Raw genomic sequence first — 23,914 nt, 5'->3', positions numbered from 1 at the left:
CATTAGTATTCAGTACATACCTAAATAAGAAGATTAGAAGAGGGCTTGCTCAAGCTATAAGCCCACTTTGGTTAGGCATGCTTGATCAGCCAGGTACAAACATGAAGTTCTTCTCTCTTGTCACAACGATTCAGCCAAGGGAAGCATGACCAGGAAGTTAAAATTTAATGGCACTGTCCCTGCAGTATTGTAATGAACACTTTTTTTTTTTTTTACAAAATATGATATTGAAAACAAAGCTAAAATGCACAAAATTTGGGAGAGGGGTTTTCTGGGGATCAGCAGACAGAAGAGAGATACTTATCAAAAGCCTTTTTGTATTAAACTTCTTACAGAAAGAAGATAAGCATTTACACAACCAGAAAATATTTTTTATCTAGATCTTCCCCACTTGTATAAACTGGTAGAAATTCAACACCTATAAAGAGGCTTGAATTGGGTCACTTTCCTCCCAGCTTTACTAGACATGGGAAATGGATCCTAGCTTCAAATTGCTCATTCTTAGAATCATAGAATCATAGAATCATAGAATCACCAAGGTTGGAAAAGACCTAAAAGATCACCCAGTCCAACCGTTCACCTATTCCCAATAGCTCCTACTAAACCATGTCCCTCAACACAACATCCAGTCTTCCCTTGAACACCCAGGGGAGACCTGGGTCAGGGGAGACCTCATTGCTCTCTATAACTTCCTGAAGGGAGGTTGTAGTGAGCTGGGGGTCAGCCTCTTCTCTCGTGTCATTAGTGATAGGACCAGGGGGAATGGCTTCAAGCTACGGCAGGGGAGATTCAGGCTGGACGTGAGGAAGTATTACTTTTCAGAAGGGGTGGTCAGGCACTGGAACGGACTGCCCAGGGAGGTGGTGGAGTCACCGACCCTAGGGGTGTTCAAGGAAAGACTGGATGTTGTGTTGAGGGACATGGTTTAGTAGGAGCTATTGGGAATAGGTGAACGGTTGGACTGGGTGATCTTTTAGGTCTTTTCCAACCTTGGTGATTCTATGATTCTATGACCCCCAGGGTCGGTGACTCCACCACCTCCCTGGGCAGTCCGTTCCAGTGCCTGACCACCCTTTCTGAAAAGTAATACTTCCTCACGTCCAGCCTGAATCTCCCCTGCCGTAGCTTGAAGCCATTCCCCCTGGTCCTATCACTAATGACACGAGAGAAGAGGCTGACCCCCAGCTCACTACAACCTCCCCTCAGGAAGTTATAGAGAGCAATGAGGTCTCCCCTGAGCCTCCTCTTCTCCAGGCTGAACATTCCCAGCTCCTTCAGCCTCTCCTCATATGGCCTGTGTTCCAGACCCCTCACCAGCTTTGTTGCCCTCCTTTGAACACGTTCCAGGGCCTCAATATCTTTCTTGCAGTGAGGGGCCCAAAACTGGACACAGTACTCGAGGTGCGGCCTCACCAGTGCTGAATACAAGGGAACAATCACCTCTCTGCTCCTGCTTGCAACACTGTTTCTGATGCAAGCCAGGATGCCATTGGCCTTCTTGGCCACCTGGGCACACTGTCGGCTCATGTTCAGCCGAGCATCAATCAATACCCCCAGGTCCATTTCCTCTACGCAGTCCTTCAGCCACTCCGCCCCAAGCCTGTAGCGTCGCCTGGGGTTGTTGTGGCCGAAGTGCAGGACCCGGCATTTGGCCTTGTTGAACCTCATCCCATTGGCTTCAGCCCAGCTCTCCAGCCTGTCCAGATCCCTCTGTAGGGCCTCGCTACCCCCAGGCAGATCCACACTTCCAGCCAATTTGGTGTCATCTGCAAACTTACTGAGGGTGCACTCGATGCCCTCATCGAGGTCATCAATAAAGATATTGAAGAGGACAGGCCCCAGCACCGACCCCTGGGGAACACCACTCACAACTGGTCGCCAGCTGGATTTGACTCCATTTACCACCACTCTCTGTGCCCGGCCCTCCAACCAGCTCCTTACCCAGCCAAGAGTGTATCCATCCAAGCCTCTGGCTGCCAGCTTCTGCAGGAGAATGCTGTGGGAGACAGTGTCAAAGGCTTTGCTGAAGTCTAGGTAGACCACATCAACAGCCTTTCCCTCATCCACCAGATGGGTCACTAGATCATAGAAGGAGATCAGGTTGGTCAAGCAGGACCTGCCCTTCATGAACCCATGCTGGCTAGGCCTGATCCCCCGGTCACCCTGCACATGCCGCATGATCTCCCTCAAGACGATCTGCTCCATAACCTTCCCTGGCACCGAGGTCAGGCTAACAGGCCTGTAGTTCCCCGGATCCTCCTTACGACCTTTCTTATAAATGGGAGTCACATTGGCAAGCCTCCAGTCTTCTGGGACCTCACCGGTCAACAAGGAGCGTTGACAGATGATGGAAAGCAGCTCGGCTATCACCTCCGCCAGTTCCCTCAGCACTCTCGGGTGGATCTCATCTGGCCCCATCGACTTGTGGCAGTCCAGTTGGAGCAGTAGGTCTCTGACTGTTTCCTCCAGAATCACAGGGGGGTTAGTGTGCTCCCCAGCCGAGATTACCAGGTCAGAGAGAGGAGTATCCTGAGGATAACTGGTCTGACTTTTAAAGACAGACGTAAAGAAGGCATTCAGAACCTCTGCCTTTTCCTTATCCTCAGTAGTCACATTCCCAGCCTCATCCAGCAAAGAGTGGATATTCTCCTTTGTCCTCCTCTTATTGTTAATGTATTTATAAAAGAGTTTTTTATTCCTTTTCACGCCAGTGGCTAGGTTAAATTCAAGCTGGGCTTTTGCCTTTCTGATTTCACCTCTACACATCCTAACAACTTCCTTGTATTCATTTTGAGTGGCCTGTCCCTCTTTCCACAGGCGGTAGATTCTCTTTTTCTCCCGGAGCCTCAGGAATAGTTCCCTATTCATCCACGCCGGTCTTCTTCCCCGCCGGCTCATTTTGCAGCTCAGGGGGACTGCCTGCTCCTGCGCCCTTAAGACTTCCTTCTTGAAGAGCAACCAGCTCTCTTGGACCCCTTTACTCGCTAAGACTGAATGCCAGGGGACTCCCCCTATTAGTCCCTTGAACAATTCAAAGTCCGCCTTCCTGAAGTCCAAGGTAGCAGTTTTACTATTCCCCCTCCAGGCTCCACCATGAATCACGAAGTCTATCATTTCATGATCACTCTGCCCAAGACAGCCTCCAACCTCCACATCTCCCACCAAACCTTCCCTGTTTGTGAACAGCAGGTCTAGTGGGGCAGTTCCTCTCGTGGGCTCTCTGACCAGCTGTATCAGGAAGTTGTCCTCTACGCATTCCAGAAACCTCCTAGACTGCTTCCTCTGTGCTGTGCTGTACTCCCAGCATATGTCAGGGAAGTTAAAGTCCCCCAAGAGGACAAGGGCAGGCGACTGTGCAGCTTGTGCCAGCTGCTTATAGAATACCTCATCTGTCTCTTCATCCTGATTTGGAGGTCTATAACAGACGCCCACCAGGGTGCCTGTCTTGTCAGCCCTTCCTCTGATCTTTACCCATAGGGATTCAACGTTATCGTCCCCAGTCATAACCTCAGTAGCATAAAAGCATTCCCTAACATAGAGAGCCACACCGCCACCCCGCCTTCCTTGCCTATCTTTCCTGAAGAGTTTGTAGCCATCCATTGCAGCACTCCAATCGTGGGAGCAATCCCACCACGTTTCCGTTATGGCAACTAGGTCATAGTTTGCCTGCTGCACAATGGCTTCCAACTCTTCTTGTTTGTTGCCCATGCTGCGTGCATTAGTGTAGACACACCTCAGCTGAGCCCCTTGCCTCTCACCTAATCCCAATACCACTTCCCCAGGCTGCTCTCTAGCAGGCCTGGCTTTATCCCCCTCCCCCTTCCTATCTAGTTTAAAGCCCTCTCTACAAGTCCCGCCAGCTCCTGGGCAAGTATCCGTCTCCCTTTTGGAGACAGACAATTCCCATCAGCAGACCTCAGGCCAGATGCCGAGTAGACCACCCCATGATCAAAGAACCCAAAATTTTTGCGCTTGCACCAGCCTCTCAGCCATGCATTTACAAGATGGCTTTTCCTGGTTGTCTCAGTGCTCATACCTGCCACCAAGGGAATACTGGCAAACACTACTTGTATGCCTGCTCCATCAACTAACTTCCCCAGTCTCCTAAAATCATTTTTTATAATCCTCAGGCTTCTAACAGGGATCTCATCACTGCCGGCCTGAACTATCAATAGAGGGTAATGATGGTGATTCTTATAGATCAAAATATTCATGGTAACATTAGACAATAAACTTTTGCAGAGATCTCCAGTGGTAACTCCTGCCCTCCAATTATGCAGCACTCCTGTCTTCAGAACACAGAGTGACTTGGTGACAGAAACTTCAGCTGAAAGATGGCAATGTAAATGTGATTCAAAATCACAATTCAAAGGTACTCCTAGGGCATCAGTTACATTTCAGTGCAATGGCAACAGAATAAGGGCAGGCTTTTTACTGATTTTTTTTTTTTTTTTTTTTTTTTTACTTCAAACTTTACTTTTCAAACAGGAAAAAAGAGAACATTCCCATGAACCCAATCTGTTCAGAGAATATTAAGTGTGTTTTATTCTGAGCACAACTAAATGAGTAAATACGTATATCAGAGCAATGTAATTTGACTACAGGCATCAGGCATGGAACCACATCTCAGTTCCAAATCGCTGTGTACACAAACTACAACCAGCATTTCTCCACACAGGTGCAGCACAACATTCCTGTGTGCAGAAACACCACATCTGAGGAACTCGGGGCACACAATTCCTGCATATCATGTGGCCTTTACTGCTACATATTCAAACAAGCTGAAAACCTGCAGGGACTTTGCCAGGTACTTACATAAGGGGAGCCAGAGGTAAACCACAGGCAGACATGCAGTGTCCCATCAGGCCTGACAGAACCTGGCAGAGGTGAGTTATGCAGTCCTGATCTATAGAAACCAATGACCAAATAAATAAAAAGAAAAAAAAAAAACCAAATCAAAACAGCCCACAACAACAAAATAAAGTCCTCTAACCTGAAGAACAAAAGTTTTAGGAAGATTTTAAAAAGCACCATTAAATTCATTACTGTCAGGGAAGACAAAATGCTGCACTTGTCTTGTGCAAGACATTCAATTCCTCTTTATCTGAGAGCTAAATGCATGCCAGAAATTGTTTATTCACACTGTTAGGCAAGAGTCTTGCTTTACAACACCGAGCTCACCCTTTACTAATTATCCAGTCACCTCCCCAAAAAGATAACAACAGGTATATGGTTTGTTTCTGTTTTATGTGAACTTTAGAACCCATATAGATTCCTTCTGATAATAATCTCAGGCAGATACAGTGAACTCTAAAGGCAAACCCATTTCAAGTCTACTCCCAACTGATTTCCAAAAGTGAAGAAGCAATACCTCAATATTCATAGTGGTAAAGAGGGAGTCAAACAATCTGTTTTTTAACCTGTCGCAACACTGTGACCTCACAGATATACATAAGGGAGTCCTGCTGCCAAGTAACAAAAGCCTACCCAATTCCCCTCAGTCCATGCCAAAGTTCCATTTCTACAGTGCCAAGATCTAAAGGCCCACTTTGATCACTGATATTTCTAGGGGCTGAAAAACTTTTATAACTCCAAGAAACAAGACCAACATACACATGGAGGCTGGAAAATTGCCTTACTTCTACAAACTTCATTGCTGGGAACTCTCCATGGAGTGGCAGATTCTGTGTCCACAGTGTCACTGGCCTCTTATTATACAGCATAGCAATTTCACATATTTCTAAAGTCTAGCCTCATATCAACTGCACAAGAAACATTAGAGTTTCGTATTGGTTACAGGTTTTTTGTGTTGGTTCCATAGAAAACCACTGGCTGGCACAATATTTGTAGAATACAAAAATAAAATGATTATACCCAAAATTTTGCCTACCATCAGCCCATTAACAGCAGACAGAGATAAAACTCTATCAGCCTCCAGACTGCTGCAGCCTCAAATGATATCAGCAACTAACTTTAGTACACACATAAGTAGCTTTGAAAGGAGACAATGTGATGTGAGCCTGCAGATTAAACAGGAAAACCCAAGCTCTTAAAAGGGATTGCATTGTTGAGATAAAAGTGAGGACAAGGTGTCACCAGTTTATCTGGAAATAGCATCAGAATTTGGGACTTTTGGTAATCAGAAAATCTTCAAAATTCTGTAAATAAATTACCTTTCTAAAGAAAATAACGTGTTAAATAATTTCATTACTCAAAGGTTAAGTTCCTCCAGAACAGAAGCAAAGATTAGAGCTAGCTAAAACACCCAACGCTTCTCCAAAGGGATTGATGTACAACAGTGACCAGGGTTAACCCTGAAACTTCTCTGTTCTCAGCACTCTGGCACCTCCATTCTGACTGCAGTTCTGCTAGGAAAGGACAATCTCTGCATTACAGCAACAAGCAAAGGCTGAGGCCAGCTTAAGAAAATAATGCAGGCTTGTGTTGCTCTCACCAATATATTGCACTGTATTCCTTAAAGGGAAATTTTGACTCCTCTCTTTGTGGATGCCTACTTTGTCAAGCGCAAAGCACAACAGAAAAAAAAAAATATTAGAACACCATTTGAAAAAAGGCGGCTCCCTTTATTCTGATTTAAGACCAGCTATAAATGGCAAAAGCACCTGGCCTCTCCTAACTGCGCAGGGACAATTCCCCATTCAAAATTGGTGATATAATGGAACTGCTGCAAATAATTTTTATCTCCGATTACTCATCTTATAAAAACTGAGATTCCCTATTGTAAAACAGTTAATTTACATCATTAGTCAAACGTAGTGACAAACTTCAATAAACAATTATAATTTTAAAAACATACGTATTTGTTAGCTTGGATCAGTTTCTCAATATAACACAAACACTGTTCATCTCATTTTCTAGCACACTTGCACTTCAAGGTAATGGGTTCGCTTTGTAAATATTAACCTACCTTAACTAAAACATCTAACAAGCTACCTGTAACACTGCAAGGGAGAGAAAGAAAGAGAAAAGAAGCTACACTCGATTTGTTCATAATCTCCATGAGTTTTGGTTTTTTTTGGCCTTTGTACCACTTCGCTCTGCTTTTCTTGGATCCTACAGCTCTCAATATAACATTCTGCTGTGTATAACCAACCAAAAGCCTCAAGCCATGCTTATTAAAACCATGCAGAGAAAGATCTTAATCTGATAATACGATTGTAACATTAGCATAAAACCCTAAATTAGCAACACATATACGCAAATAGGCATAGGAAAGGACTGGCAATGTTACTGGGATTACTCAGATTAACAAAATATAAGAAAGAGCATGTTATAGAGCATCTTGATGTTATCAGCAAACAGTGAATTTACTCTGGACAGAAAGAAATTTTTCACATAGCAACAGAGGAAAGAAGAGCAGAAAATAGCCAAGAGGGCTCTAAAGAAACACTTGAAATGGAAAATGTTGGAAGTATATTAGCAGGGTATCCATTTTAATAAGAAGCTTCTGAAAATTTATTCATTTCAAAATGAGAATATTTAACTATTCAGAGGAAGGAGAAAACACAGACAATCATACAGAAAGCAGACGATTTTTCAACAGCCTACAGGGATTTCTGTGCAGCAATCAGTAAGAGGTAAGGAAGCCCAACCAAAACAGAAAATAAGCAGAGCTTATGAAAAATAGAAAATCTCCTTCTAAGCATAAAAACTAGTAATGAATGTATGAAGAGTATCCTAGTGGTAACACAAATACAACTGGAGTTGCAACTGAAATCGGCTGAAGTCTAATTTAATTCTACTAAATGACAGAAGAGCAGCTTCATAGAGAAAATGGCTACATATCTTGGTTAGCAGATAGTTTTAAAAGAATAAACACAAATCAGAATTAACAAAATTAACATTTGTTTGCAGTTCTTTTTCTTTCATTAGAGCAACATTCTTCCATTCCTTAATAACAAAGTTCAAACAGAAGAAAGAACAGAGATGGTAAACACCAAAAGAAGGACTCGCTCCATCTGCCTGGATAAAGTCTCAGTGCCGGTCACTGAGCAATGCCAGTTAAAAAAACAGCAAGATTAAAGCTGTTAGTGGACTCTGACTGTTCACCAGTAATTAAGTACAGTCACCTCTGAGCAGATACACACCATGTGTTATACGCTGCCCAACAGAGCCGCTGCTGTTGAGCACACCAGAGAGAACAGCAGGCATTCCGTGTGCCGCACCATACACTCACACTGGAGGTACTGTTACTTATTGGCTGTTTTCCACCAACTGCAGACGTAAGAATCTGCATAGCATTGTTTATCATGTGTGTATAAAACTTTTACTACCAGGAAATGAGGAGAAAGGAACATTCAAGATCTCACAGAGGTCACAGGAAGCAGCCAGAAGTAAGCAGTGGCCATTGTATGGGAGAGATGAGAGAATAACAATTATAACACTTAGTGTCTATTGAATTTCATATCCAGACTTTGTCAAGAAGCATTAAGCAACACAGAGCTCTTGCTGCAGTTTCAGGAATGACAAGGGAAATCTTTAAAACTATGTTATAAGTTTTACTAAAAATAGAGAATATTACAAATCTCAGAATTTAATCTGGATAAGAGGTAGCTTCAAAAATAATGCTAAGGCAACATTTTGTAAGTGTTATGCTTCTACACACGCTCCTCATTAGACTTCTAATCAAGGTATGCAAACAGACATTAACAGAAATTACATCTTTTCTTAAACTAACTCAATATTATTGGCATAAGAGGAGAGAGTAAAAGCATTTCCTTGACCAGCACTACAGTCTTTAGCTAAAATATGCAAAAAATATGCTTTAAGAATGTCACCTGTTGACTATGCTGGACCAAATATTTTAAACACTAATCTTCCTTGAAACACTCTCTTTGAAAAAGGTTCTTCTGTTCATTTGAAATGAAATGGAACTGAAACATTAATGCCACCCATGTACAACCTTGTGATTCTATGATTCTACAAACACTTGGCTGTGGTCTCAGACTGCCATACTTTTTACTCCCTGAATATCCACCATGTAAGTAATCACGGTGGGGAGATGGGGAGAGTTCCACCTTCCCCCAGCATACTACATTAAGGCACCATCACATTTGATATGCACACCTACTTTAATCCCATGCCTAATCCTCACCTCAACTTCAATTTCTACTCTAAATTTCCATTACTTCTGAGCACATAATTTTGGTAATTACTAAAGCTGTCCAAATAATTAAATGCAAAATACGTTTTCTAGAAGAAAATTGTCATTTTTTGTCTTTTGTCATGCAGCAGGCATTCCCCCATAGAAAACCACTGTTCTTTTCAGTGTGCAAGCAATGCTCTCCAATACATGCAGCAACTGAACTGTATCTGTTAACAGAAATTCACATTTCCATTTTCTTTTCTGCTTTGCACACTCCTGTAGCTGAGGAATCCCACTTCACTAAGGTAGGACTTAAAGCACTTACTGCATTCCTGCACTCCCATCAAACAGCATTTATGTGCCATGTAAAACTTAATTCATCCTCCAGCACTCTATGCAAAAAAAAAACAAAAAAACCCACACACAAAAACACCAATCTACAGAGGCCGTAAGCTTGAACCTGTATCTCCCTCCCAATTATGAGGCAAGGTTTGAAGGACTGAAGTTAACTAATGACGTTTTTCAGAAAGCCTATGCCATTTCCATAGCTGGCTCTGGAAAAGTAGACCCCATGTTCTTTTCTTTAAGGCCAAAAGCAAATCCCTGTCTGTAAAGGCATGCAATTTGACTGTATAAGCATTAAAATCACATTTCACACAGAAACTATAACTTGATTTGTGTGTCCCCCTGAAACTTCTTGGTGCATGAGGACTGTCTTTCAGAACTAGGATTTTTTTTTATTTAAAGAAAACATTGAGCAAACAATAAATAATCTGCATTTTTCAACATTCTACTTGACAAAAACTTCTCATGGTATCCTTTTAAGTCTTAAGCATAGCCTGTGCCCTACAACATTAAGGTGTCAAATATCTAAGTATGCCTGCTGCTTCCAAAGCTGTATATTTCTGTAGGACTTCTGCCCTTCTGCCTGGGAAATATAGGAACATAGGAGTACACTCAAAAACAGTTCTATTGACGAACTTACTTCCTAATATCAGAAGCAAGACAAGAAGACAAGTTTAACATAGAGGTTTATAAACAAGCTTTTTTTTTTTTTTTTTTTTTTTAGGTTAATGCTATCTCTCCTTTAAAAACGATTTCACATCCAAACACAACTGTATTATGTCTCCATGCCTTTTACATGTTTTCAGGTAGCTTTCAGTTGTATAAGACTATTCATCCAATACAGCACAGACGAGATGTTCTTATGCACATTCCTGGAGCATCCACTGCCGTCAGCCATCTGGCTTGACCAAATATAGGATTCAGACTGTAGGAATTCTCTGCTACAGTCTGATACAGCACTTTCAAACAAGTATGTAATGCACTTTCAGGAAGAAGGTACAATTCAGTAAAGGCTAATTTTGCACATTTTTTTAATCTTACAAGAATAATCAAATGGTTTGCCTTTCTGCAAGCCATTCTTACATAGGGAATATTTTTGCATACTACAATGCAAGCAAGTGCAGCCAATGCTCCACAGAAAAGAATGTAGGCAGCCCCCTAGTCTGCAAGCAGAAAGGGAGAGAAGAGCAGTTGATAAGCTACCTTCTAAATATACGTTTACAGAGAAAATATTTGAGAATGAAAAACTCCACCCTTTGATAAAACACACAGAGGATTGAAAAGATGAGAAAGGATTTCCATAGCTCAAGGTCATAACTACTTTCAAAGCAACTATAAAAGAAGATGGCTGAACATCCCCCCCAAAAATAGAAGAAAGTCAAACAGATGGTTTAATGCTAAATTTGTGTTCAGCAGAATAGTAAAGTTGCTGATCTTGTCTTACTTTCATCCCCACCAGCCACTCAAACAAGGACACACCTTGCAAGGCTTATCAGGCATCCCTCAGCATGTGTCCTTCACACCTTACATACAAAAAGAGAAGAAAAGAACAGCTGAAAACAGCTGAAAACGCCAGGAGTGGTGAAAGTGAAAAAATGGAGTAAGGATCAGAAACCAGAAAGATGCCCAGTTACTGACTGCTACCATTATATACACACATCCACACAGAGGTACGAAGAAATTAGCAAAATAAGACTTATGTAGATAACAGCTGTGTTTGTTACACATTCCAGGCAGGAGCCTCTATGCCCTAATGGTTCTTACATTCATATAGAATCTCCGATTTCCTTTACAGAGAGGATTTTGTTGTGAGATTTTTATATACAACACAAATTTTATACAAAAATCTATTCCATAAATCTTACAGCAGTTATTTTACTACAAGAACTAAATTATCTCCTTACCAGGTGTAAATTGGCCAAAAATCTCCATATCTCTTCTTAAAGTTCTGAAGACTGAGGCAGCACAGATTTGACATCAAGAGATGCTTCCATCCATCACTTTGGAAAACAGACAGATTTTCTTAAATGTAGTTCCACTGAGTTCATTTACACTCACTTGCAACAGGTGAGCGTTGGACTCTGAGTTTTAGAGCTGAGAGAAAGGTATTTGAGCAAAAAAAAAAAAACTTAAGGGACGCTGAAATTTCTGCTACAGTCTGTAGGACCAACAAATAAAGCAGTATTTCCCTACCCACTCACCATACATCTTCAAATGTGTTTCAAGGGCTTTTAATCCTCTTACAAATATTACTTGTTGACATGGAGATTGCTTTGCTTCACAGATTTACTTGTAATGCTAGCTTGCAGCATCAAGAAACTGCCTCTAAAAATAAAAGTCTTTTATCACTGGGAAAGAAAAGAATTTCCATTAAGGGAAAAAGGACATATATTAGCTTAAAAATAAATCCTGCTCCCAAGATTCAGATACAGTATTTGCCAGTTTATTTAACATCCAAATCTCCTTCAGCTTTCTTTCTAAATCTCATCAATCCTTTTTGTTTAATTCCATCTTTCTGTAAACAGAGAGCTGAAGACATCTCTTTACTGATGCCTGAGCTTGAAAACAGAAGAAGTCACCCACTATTAACATATTAATAATCATAACCATGAATACATAGAGAATGCTGTTCATCACAACAATCTTCATTCCTGATTCTCCATTGCTCACTAGGTCAATACACCACATATACCACAGCAGAGATGATAATGATTTCTTTTAATCCAAGGAATGAAGCTGATTGAAATAATTAACCAACTACAATGTGTTAGATATGTAAGATACATAGGTATGTGTCTGATGCTAAGGTCTGCATATTGCCATAAAGAAAAGGTGACTTATCCCTCCCATCTGTTTTCAGATCTATTAATAAAATACACTTAAACACAAGGTTTTTTTTAATGTTGTGAGAAAAAAGAGTTATCGTGACCCAGACTTGAATAACAACTTCACCTGCTGGGATAAGAAAGCTTACTTCTTGCAAAACAATAATCCCTGCCGGGAAGGGTAAACAAAGACAAAAGAAAAGGAGCCAATGAAAATATAGTAGGTGAACAAAGAAGGCAGATCCAGACAGTAAGATAAGCAGAGGTTACGCTATTTAGCCATGACACAAAACTGCTTTCCTGAACCAAGTCTGACGTTCCTCTCAAGCTGCAAGCAAATACTGTCAGACTCTTACTTGAAGAATGCTGTAGAGATCTCTCCAGAGACCAAACAGGCTCCTGGGTCAAAGAATTCGTCAGAATACAGCTAGATGTTACCAGCTCTCTAGAAGACGTCAGCATACGTACACATCTCCTATCATTTTCCACCAGATATCATAAAAAAGTACCTGAGTTACTTGAGGCAAGAAAACTGCAGCAAGCGGGAGGAAGTTAATAGGGCTATTTATAAATCAGATGCAATGTCCTCTCTCTCTCAGCAAGTGCTTTGTGAACAGACAACTGAAATGCTAAGCATCTTGCAGGAACAAGCTCTATGTTCTCAATTATTGTAACAAGCATTGTTCTCACAATTCCCTGGTTAGCAAAGAACTTATCAAAGAGCTTAACTGAATGATAAGAACAAGCTCAGGTGTTCTAATATCATTAAGGATCTAAGGACATAAGGAATACTCTTCCAGTAAACAGTTTACATGCCCTGCTGAAGCTTCACAGTATTGGTGACACATAGCTTCACCCCTGCCAAGGAGTTTACATAGGAAAACACACACACACATATACATGTTCTTATTTGATAAGTTATCTCTAGCAACTTATGTCTGATTTACATGCATCAAAACTATTTTGCCTAAAAAAACCCCAGAATTTAAGTCCCCATGTAATAACTGGCAGTGGAGGTAATCAAGGAGGTCAGCAGCGTCTCTCAAGATCTATGTGCTTCCATTCATTTTTGTTGCATGAATAAGACATGCCAGTTTATACAGCTACAGCAGCATTCAGCAATGTGCTGACTTCACACATCACATCTCCTGTACCTCTACAGGTTTGAGTAGCACAGCACGGTTAGGCTGCAGGAGCCGCCTGTTGGAGATGATGGCACGGCCCACAAGTAGAACACAAGAAACATTCGTGATCGTTTCAGGAAATTTCTATAAATAGCAAAATATTAAAAAAAAACAGAGAGAATGTAGGTAACACAGCTGCAAAGCCTTTCTGACCCAGGGAAACTGTTTTAGCGGGGGGCTGGACTAGATGATCTCCACAGTTCCTTCCCTTTCTTTCACGTGTAGAGCCATGGGCCAAGCAAGCTCACAGGGAAGAAGAGTACCAGACAAGGGCCACAAGCAGGAGAAAACTTTGCTAATCGTTCCTTTGCAGGACAGTGCTGGGCTGAGCCCAGAGCTGGTCACACAGCCACTCCGCACTGCAGCTCTTCCTGTCTCACTGCCCTGCTTGCCATGCGATCCAGTCAGAAGTAGCCACTCGCCATCTCCACGCATGGGAAGCACACCAAATCGACTTCACGCTCAGAATTCACATATTCCCACCCCCTGAATAGAAGGAAAAGCCTTTTGCAGCAACACATCCTGCTTTTCAATTAGGCAATACCAAATCAATCAAATCTGAGTCCCCAAATAGAAACCAAGGAGATTTCTCATTTACATGAGGAAAGAAATGCAAAAATATGTAGTTGGAGAAGATTTACATACAGCTGGACAGAACGAAGCATGGGCAGAGTATCAATTACAGACATAGTAATTATCAAGTTTTTTCTTCCGTGAATTGCAAATCTTAATACTACTAAGTCGGTTTTCAGCTTCTTATTTAGAAAAAAAAGAAAAAAGCAGTATATATGGATTCCACTACTATTTGGGAAAAAAACAAACAAACACATACACAGCTTCATAGCGTATTTTAAGAATTACAACTCATGCACTGCAGTATATTTGTAATCCCAAATTGCAGAACCAGAACACAGATTAATCACAATGGGCACATTTCCAAAAGTAATGATGAAAACATTTTATATACAACATATATATTATGATGAGATCAGGCTCAATGCTGCTTTAAAGACAAAGACACAGGGAAGAAATGCAGGCACCTTACTTACATGTGGATAACTTGTGTTGAGCTGAAAGAATGATTATCTTACCTGCCTGGCTATAAAACATGCAGGAATTAGGAATGCTCAGCAAATGTTAAAATGGCAATCTAAAAACTGGGGTCTGAAATCAACACTGAAAGTCATATTGCCATCATAGAATCATCACACAAGCCCAACTCTAGAACACACTGTGCTCACTTCTCATAGCTTGAAAAGCACAGCAAAACAGGAGTCAAATAAAAGGTAATGAGAGTAGAGGCAGGAACTTGTGTGTGTTTTGGCTAAAAAAGGCCACGAAGCACTGGCAGCGGGCAAGCAGTGCAGACTGCTGGAGATGTACAAAGATGGGATGGGAAGAGGACAGAAAAAATCAGACAACCCCACTGAAGCTACAGGGATGGAGAAGAGTAGTGATTGAATCCAAGTATTTTTCAGGTCAAAGTTTCAGATTATATCAGCAACGTGATAAAAAGGAAAGAATACTATCACGAGATCACAGTCAAAGAACTGTAGGGTTGGAAAGGACCTGTGGAGGCCATCTAGTCCAACACTGCAGCAAAGCAGGCTCCGTAATATAGGTTGCTACCTAACCCTAGTTGGTATTTCCAAAGAAGTCACGATGGCCAGCTTCGCTTCTTGAGCTTCCTGAAGCTTGACAACAGCCCAGGGACACACTGTGTGCTGTGTTACCTCACAGTCATCCTGCACCCTATGAAAGAGTGGCCCACTGCTCCCTGGGCCTGCAGGGTTAGTGGAGCTGACTACATACAGCCTGCCTGGACCAGGCCACACAGCAGCTCCGTGGGGCAGCCGCCAGCCCACAGCCTTCCTGCCTCCTGTGACAGGCTTCTGCCAGGCTTTGCATCACACCTCGCTTCAACAGTCACAGTGCCTAAGTTGCTATTAGCACACTATTTTTCTTAGGGGGACAAATAAACCATTACCCATATGAATCCGTTTTAAGGTAACCCACACAAAATCAGGAGGCAAAAAAACCTATTATCCTCCCTTTACTGCCCACGTCCATGTGTAAAGTCACTGCTATAGAACTGCAGATTTGCATTCAAAACTCAAAGCACACAGTAAAGGGGGAAAAAAAGATAAAGAAACAGCCCACACAGTCAGATATGCAAAAATCTAGAACAGTTGTTCAATTTAAGCTCAGGTTCTCATGTTGTAAGATAATGCTCCACTGTTTGGATTACATAAACTATGATTCAACTACTTGTTATAAAAATAACTGTTTACTATAACTTTTTTTTTATTTAAGAAATGTGACTTGAGGTAGCGAGCTTACTTTTCACAAAGCATTCATTTCCAGTTAAATGTAACTTGGCAACGTCCCTTTCACTTAAATATACATTTTGCCACGGGGAAACAAGTTCCTAGACGTAGAACTTACATCACTGCTAATATATGGAATTTTATATGACTTTGTTTGTTTTGTCTTTCAAGGTCTGTTTTCCTCCACAACACAACCAGTCAGATCTCACTGCGCACTGCTTTTATCACAGGTTGGATCTGCAGAACCTCTGCAGTTACAGGAATCCTGCTCTTACTTAAACACTGGAAAAAAAAAGCACACAGCCCAGTAAAATTAGTTTCCTTCTATGTCTGACACAGAGAGGATAACTGAATATTGTCAGTGCAGAACACCAGACACCACCACAAAGGAATTATTCTAAAAGGAAAGAAGTCATTTAGCCACAGGCAGTGTGATTTGAAAGCTTAAAATACAATTGCATATCCAAACCATTCATCCTCTTTCCACGTTCACTGATCGAATAAAACACAAGCGGATTTCTGTCAGGTATCAACAGTCACAAAGAAAACTGGAGAATGAAGTGTTGCTAAGAGCCACAGGGACAGGGAGAAGTCAGGTGTGGTGGGCACCGAGCTGATGGCAGAGACATGCATAACATCTCAATCCTTAAGCTGGATATTTATCTCGATGGTTATTTTAACCATCTGACTGACTACTACTTACCTCTAACACCTACTACATAGAATGACATAGGAAGAAATGTCAAAACACTAATCAGAGGAAAGCTCTGTTACCTTCGTTCCAGAATCCCTCAGGAAATACCCATTACAAATGCAAATAAATCTATGATTGATTATTACTTAATAATCAGTAACATTAGAATTTCTAACCACGTATCTGGACAATTATGTCAAAAGGTTAACTGCATTACCTATTTGAATGGCATTAACAGCAAAGGATTTCAAATTAAATGAAGATCAGCCTCAAGAAAATTTATGAGCTCAGGGGTCTGGGAAGTTTAAGGTTCTGTCTATAGCTGTAGTTGAAACTGATAGAATCTAGAAATAAAATCCTGCCTGATAGGATCTGAAACTGTTTTGTGCTTTTTTTTTTCCTTCCTGAGTACACAGCAAATATTGTATTGAATGGTCAGATAAAATGTTCTGCAATAGCTGATTTACCCTTCTGAATTTTACTGCTTTTGGTTTCAGTTACATAGGTTCATACATTTAATCAATAAAATGAAAATCAGTCTGCTCCTAAGTCCTCAAAAATAAAAAGAAAACAGAACAGCTATTGAGATAGACTACAAACATCCTGATTCTTAACAGGTGTAGGACACGCAGGAGGCTGTGCTTCTGCAGCAAGTAAAACGACCAGCTAATCAGAAATTAAAAACTTCCATTAGAATTATCTGTATGTTCTTGATCATAACACCTCTTTTTTTCAGATCTATATGTCACATGTGCTACTTTGACAGGATTCTTTGAGAAGGAGGGAGTGCGGCTGTCCAACTGGCAGAGACCACAGCTCACTGAACATAAACGGAACATGATGGTATAACATACAGGCAGCTTTGCTCAAACTAGAAAAACAGATGAGATCTAAAACTCGGAACATCAGCCCAATAGGCAACGGCTCTAATTTCAGATGCTGGAAGACCTACTTCAAGGTCTTTACAATAACTTGCACCATTTTATATAGTATCACAGCTCAAAAAAAAACCAGTTCAGATATGTCTTAAGTGCTTGTAGAGCTTCCTGACCACGTCCAAAGCAGGGAAGCATGTCCCATTCATTATGTTTAGTACCAGTTACAACCCCCAGACGTTGGATCTTCAAGTAACGCAACCTCCTTTATTGAGAAGAGCAGAAAAGAAGACAGAGAAACTACAGTATAATTAAGTTTGAAGTTGAACTATTCATAAAATTATAAGCAGACGCATAACAACCACCAGTCACATCACATGCCTCAGACTTGTAACTTCCAAATTATCCTTTCCCTAAGAAGTAGTCATACTGCACTTTCTTGCCTGTATTTCAACACGTTTGCTGATCCAGTATAATTTCTTTATCATGCAGTTATTTCCTTCAATATCTTATAATGCATTCTTTCCAGGAACAAAAGCAGTAATGAAGAAGAATTTGATAAGATGCCATAACACAAATAACAACATAGCAACAAACAGGTATCCCTTCTCTGAATACTAATCTGCAGGAATAAAATACATCTCAGAAGCAGTCTTAAGCATGCCAATCATTTGCTAATTTTGGTCCAAAACTCCAAATTAGCATAGGACGCCTGTATCACCCTATTCATGCCATTTGGTGTACCATGGCTTCATCAGAAGTTTCTAGCCATTCAGGCTTATACTCAGGAACAACTTATTGCTCCCACATTTGATGAAATATCAGTGCAATAAAGAAAAGCAGCTATTAGAATATAAACATTAATTTCTGTACCGTTGAAAGTAAATGCTTTCACTTCCAATCCGACATCTCTGGGATCTCAGTCACAGGTAAGCAAGAATCATTTTTGCAGACTAAGAAACAAACAAGCAAACAGCCTGGAATGCAACTTTTCTTACCTGAAGCTGTGTGTGCACGTTTTTGAAGAAAAATGTGAAGGTGCTGTTGAAGGCTGACTCTTGCATTAAGAATGACACTACAGAGAGCCAGGGCAGACATTCTTCCCCTCCAAGATGCACAGCTGAGGAGACTTTCCCCAGCTCAAGCTAAGAAGCACTGTGAGTTTCAGCTATTTCTTCCAGATAAAGCCCAAGGGCTGCTGATGCTCAGATTCAACTGGCTGGGGGAGTTCCAATGACCTACAAAGTCTTCAAACTTGGCAACAAAAACCTGAGCTAAAAAAAACCATTTCTGGATTTTGGTCAACTTCTGCAAAAGGTTTTTAGCTTGGGAAAATATGAAAATACCCCAACCATTCCTTTCAACTATTCTGGACCATTTGCTTTTAAATTTGGATTGTAATGAGGCAAAACTGCTACAGAAGATACACAGGATATGATAACTATTGCAGTGAATGCAACATCTAAGGATACTGGTAGACATATTCTACCTAAATAATAAATGGCTAAATTTTAAGCTAACTAACATCTACAATCTCTTCACATACATTTCAAAGATTTATGGCACGTTCATTAGATACTCTGCGTAATGAAGCAAAAAGACCACCCCATATTCAGAATGCACATGGACAAGTATTTAAAAAACTCCAGTTATCCAAGTCCAAAGCAAAATTAAAGAAGCTGAAGTAATTCAAATCGGTTCTATGTAGCAAGTTCAGAGAAAGGCTATTTATTGCTTATACTTCCAGTCTGTAAAATGCACTTCGTTCTTGCAAAGCCATTACACAAGGAAGATATTTAGACTATGACAGATCTGTAGCTGACCAACAAGACATGAACAGCTACTACAGTGCCAGGTACCCCTTCACCTTCCAACCTCCCACTATGCTGCAGGGAACAGACAGCAAGTAACATTCACACTATGTTGTTTAATGAGTTCAGCAAACAGCATCTTATAAGTTTCAGAAAGCACTGACCCACCATACATGGGTGTCAGACAGGCTGGCTCTTGAGCAAGGCCTGAAGTTGCAGTAAATATACCCTTCAATGCAAAAAAAACTTCACTAAGAACATAAAACTAGGTAAAACAGTTATAACTGTAGAGTGGAGAGGTTCTTTTCCATTTCTTTTTAGAAGATTTATTCTTAATGCATGCAAAATCTAAGGAGAAAAAAAATACCTCAAAATACAGCAGTCCTTACATTTTCAGAGACATATAAGTTTAAGCCACCCCATTCTACTTCAGGTATCAGTTTGCTCAACCAACACTGATAGACTTTTTTAACTCACTTTCAATGTAAGCCTTCATCAGATGGCAGTGCACTGATAACACTGATTTGGAGTAAGTTCAGATATTATGAGCCTTAGCACATGTGCATCCGAAACTTTCTACAGCTAATAGTAAAATACTCACTTCATAAAGGGTGTAAGTTAACTGATTCAAAATGTGGACGTGAGGTTTTATGAAGACTTTGTACACGATGGGTTCCCCTTCTTGAGGAGCTGGGAACACCACGATAAACAAATGAAGATGAAAGTGGAAGTAAAAAAGCAAGCTATGAGATATGCATCAGCACCAGCATGTGGTACAGGACTACGTTTGATGATGTAGGCCACAGCAGGCTTTACTTCTAACCTTTTAATGCATTAGATTTTTTAATGCACAGTATTATATTTGCATACATGCATATATAAGAATATATGACCTCTGGAGAGTGCAAGCCACCCTGCTGAAAAGCACACTGTCACTTCTGTGAAGGAATTCCCTTCCAGCAAACTTGAGGACATTAAAACTCGTCTGTATTTTGCTAAAATCTCATTACTTTTAAAACTCAGCAAACAGAGATATGCAAATACTAACTAATCTAATTCCAGGGATTCCCATAAACCACTTTCAAAAAAGAAAAATATGCATATGAACAAATAAAGAGCTTTTAAAAAGCAGGCCAGTCATTGGAGTCTGCAGTATGCAGAAAAAATTACCATGACTGGCACATGATGAGACGGGCTGAGCAGGGCTATCAGCAGTGCACAGTCACACAGGATGACACTATCTGAGCTAGGATGACAAATGACCTAGCAACATGAGCAGTTTACAAAGAGGAAAAAAATCATGTATTTTTTAGGGGGGGAGGGAACAAAGAAACAGTGGAAGGGATTAACCATTAACAAACTTCTCTTCAAGAGGCCTAGGAGCTCTCTATCCAGTCTGTATGTCAAGAGCAGCCTTTTGGACACTTGAATTGTGAGGCAGCAGCTTCGCTTCACGTCATCCTACTTGTGATAAAACATCCCCTTTGTCCTTTCCCCACAGCTCCTTATGCCTTGTTGGCTAAAGAGCAGAGCAAGGAATGTTGAGTTTACTGCCAGAATCTTCTTGAAGCAACTTTTTAAATGTGAAGCACTGAAGAATAACACAGCTCCCCCTTAGCAATAAATCATCAAAAAGAGACAGTAATCAAGAGAGGGTAACCTCTGAACTGTATGTTACATTTTTCCACCTGCACTGTCTACTAAAAGAAAGATCAAAGTCGGGTATTCTGTACAAAAAACCATCCCAGTGAATACACAATATTGAGAGAGCCAGCTATGCATATGTGGAGTCTTAAGTCAGTTAATTAACTTTTTATACATTTATAGGACCAAAAAAAAAAATCAAACTACTCAAGCTCCAGTAGAGAGAAATCCACCATTATCATTCTCTGGAATAAGTCACTTGTTAAATTCAAACTCTTTCAGCATTCCCTTCTCCTTCAGATATCACCTCACCAACAGTTGTGAAGTATTATAGGATGGACAACATCTGACGAGGCACTACTGGCGTAGAGATCAGACCTTGCTAAAACCCACTGCTAAGGACGTGGCATTTCTCCCAGCATTCTTCAAAAAACTGCTAGTGAATTGGGAATGTAGTTGAACCATATGAGGAGCAATCTAAAGGCACGATCTTCAAAGCAAATTTGACAAATATTTCTTTATAGAGTAACACTGGCAAACCCCAAACAGTCCCACTTCCACCAGTACCAACATTTCCAGTGTTCACTCTGAGCTGTCACCCTCCCTCTTTTCCTCTCTCTCTCTCTCTCTCACAGTGCCTGAAGCAAGACTTTCAACAATGAAAAACACCCATCTCTTAACAACCTGGAAACAGCTCACAGGTGACTTAAAGGATTTACAAGTTGCTGTCCTACTCCAGCAGCTTGCACCCACCCAAAACAAAACAAAAGTTTCTAACGAATTTTCCTCAACATGAGCCATGTTACCTCAGACATTGCATGCATCACCCCTTGGCTCCCAAAAGCCCCCTCCCAAAGCCATGGCTTGCTGGAGATAATCTCCATGCTTCCAGAGGAAGGGCAGCAGATCCACAACAAAAGAGCCATTCTAAGCACAGCATCTCTACGTGGCCTGTGTGTACTGACAGCTGGCAGCCAGCAGGCTCCTCAGCGACTGTTCATGTTGTGCCTCTATCCATACTAAGATAAGAGCAAAGTACAAAAATGAATCCAAAATTGTGTACTCCTGTCAATAGTTAAGGATGGCTTGTCCACTAAAAACATGGCATTTCACAAGCAACAGTCCTAGACACAACAATGAAACAAAACACATAAATACTACAAGAGGCAGCTTGTTAGACCAGGATACAACTCAAGGATTGAAATGCAGAATCACACAATGGGATTTTGGGATAGAAGGGACCTTAAAGCTCACGCCATTCCATCCCACTGTCATGGGCAGGGTTTCCACTCAGCATCTCAGGCTGCCCAGAGCCCCATCCAACCTGGCCTTGTGATGGGGCACCCACAGCCCCCGTGGGCAGCAGTGCCAGGGCCTCACCACTCCGTCAGTAAAAAATTTCATACCACAGTTTAAAGAGGAGAGATGGCAGACATGGTCCCTGATCCAACAAGTGAAACAACCCATAAAGATTGTTATTTTGCCATAATTACTAAGATACAAAAAGTTACCATCTTGAAAGCACACTGCAGCAGGCACACGCGCACTTACTATTTTCCCCTCTGCCCTTCTTCCCACCAAGACAAAACCACATGAAGAACACAGCACAAACCCACACTGATCTGACTACAGGAGCCAGTGGTACCAAAGCAGAACCCCACGCCACCAGGCAGAGACACACACTGCTGTGCTGGACAGCCCTGCGCTGGAAGAATTCATCTTTCATGGATCAACAATTGGTTCTTTCATCTCTCTGGCTTCCTCAGACTATTATGTACTCTTTCCATCTCCGATCTCCATTACACTCCCAGTTTTCAGCTGCATGTAGCAAATACATCTGAAAAACGCACAGAAATTAAAAGAAATAATCTCAACCAGAAAGGGAATCCATCATCACTTGGCCGGTGCCAAGAACTGACTTAACACAAAACTGTGATAAAATCACAGCCACATAAGCTATGAGAAAAATGTGAAGGCAAAGTGAGGCACAGCAGGAGCTCCTTCTGGCTGAAGACCAAGGCAGTCCATGGAAACGAACCCCTGACATCAATGACCTCTCACGAAGCAAAGTTTAAGGGCTACATACTTCAGCTAATCAAAAACTAAAGCGAAGTATACATTAAGCTGCATCTTTAATATCAAGCTGAGCTCCGATAAGCCAAAAGAACAGCACGTTCCGTCATCCTTGAACCAATGGGAACGCGGTGCTTCTGAGCATCACCGCAGAGGAAAAGAGGGAGAAAGAAAGTCCCGCGGCTCCTCGCAGCGGTGCCCCACGGTGGGAGCACGGGCAGCGGGCAGGAGGCCGCGGGAGCAGCGCTCCGAGCAGGATCGTCCTTCCAGCCCCTACCCCGCGGCGCTCAGGCAGGTGACCGCCCGGCAGGTGACGTGAGCTGCCTGCCAGGAGCGCCGATCTGGGCCCCGAGCCGGCTGCGAGACGTTGGAGTCAGCCGGGCCTCTACGGCGTGTAAAGATAACGAGCATAAGGAATAAGGAGCATGAACAACGAGCACAAATACTGCCGTCTCACGGCACCGGGGCAGGCAGGGAGAGCTGCGCCCCGCGGTGATGCGGAGGGGCCGCGCTGCCGCCCGTAGCGCCCCGGGGAAGGAAGGGGCGCCCACCGCAGGGAGGGAGAGGCAGAGAGGGGGAGAGGGTGGGAGCTGCCGCCTGCCCTCACCGTCGATGTTCTCCCGGTCGCTGATGTGCTGCAGGTTGCAGCCGGTGTCCTCCCGGCTCAGGTCGGCCTCGGGGCGGTAGGACTCCAGCCGGGAGTGGGCATTCCGGCGCAGCTTGGGGCTGGACGAGACGCAGCAGGAGGTGGTGTTCCCCATCTTCTCGGCCCGGCCCGGCGGGGAGGAAGCGAGGGGCGGCCGCTCAGCGGGGCCGGCGAGCGGCCATGGGCAGCGGAGCGGACGAGGGGGAGAGGCGGCGGCGGCGGCGGCGGCTGCGGCGCCCTGCGGCTGCGCTCCCCGGAGGATCCCGGCGTTGGCTCATCCGCGGCGGCGGCCCCGCGGCGCGGTCGTACGCCGGCGAGGGTTGCGGCAGCTACGGAGCGCGGCGCGGGCGGGCGGCGCAGGGCCGGCCGAGGCTCAGCCCCATC

General features: G+C 42.4%; 1 protein-coding gene across 3 annotated transcripts in view; it reads right to left on the bottom strand.

The window, feature by feature from the left end:
• The window catches only part of CCNY (cyclin Y), a 117,980-nt gene extending 94,292 nt beyond the window's left edge, over positions 1-23,688 (bottom strand). For 2 of the 3 annotated variants that reach the window (XM_042816712.1, XM_042816710.1), the window contains exon 1: positions 23,492-23,688. In XM_042816712.1, coding sequence (XP_042672646.1) covers positions 23,492-23,645 — 154 coding nt within the window. In that variant the 5' untranslated portion in view covers positions 23,646-23,688. The remainder of the gene's footprint in view (positions 1-23,491) is intronic. The other variant, XM_042816711.1, reaches the window with a different exon arrangement.
• Between the last annotated feature and the right edge of the window lie 226 nt (positions 23,689-23,914).

Source organism: Centrocercus urophasianus, unplaced genomic scaffold (assembly GCF_019232065.1).
Source record: "Centrocercus urophasianus isolate 14NV4802_14NV808 unplaced genomic scaffold, USGS_Curo_1.0 seq_16, whole genome shotgun sequence".
NCBI lineage: Eukaryota > Metazoa > Chordata > Aves > Galliformes > Phasianidae > Centrocercus > Centrocercus urophasianus.
Note: the sequence above shows the minus strand (reverse complement) of the source record. Positions and strands in the feature narration are given on the sequence as shown.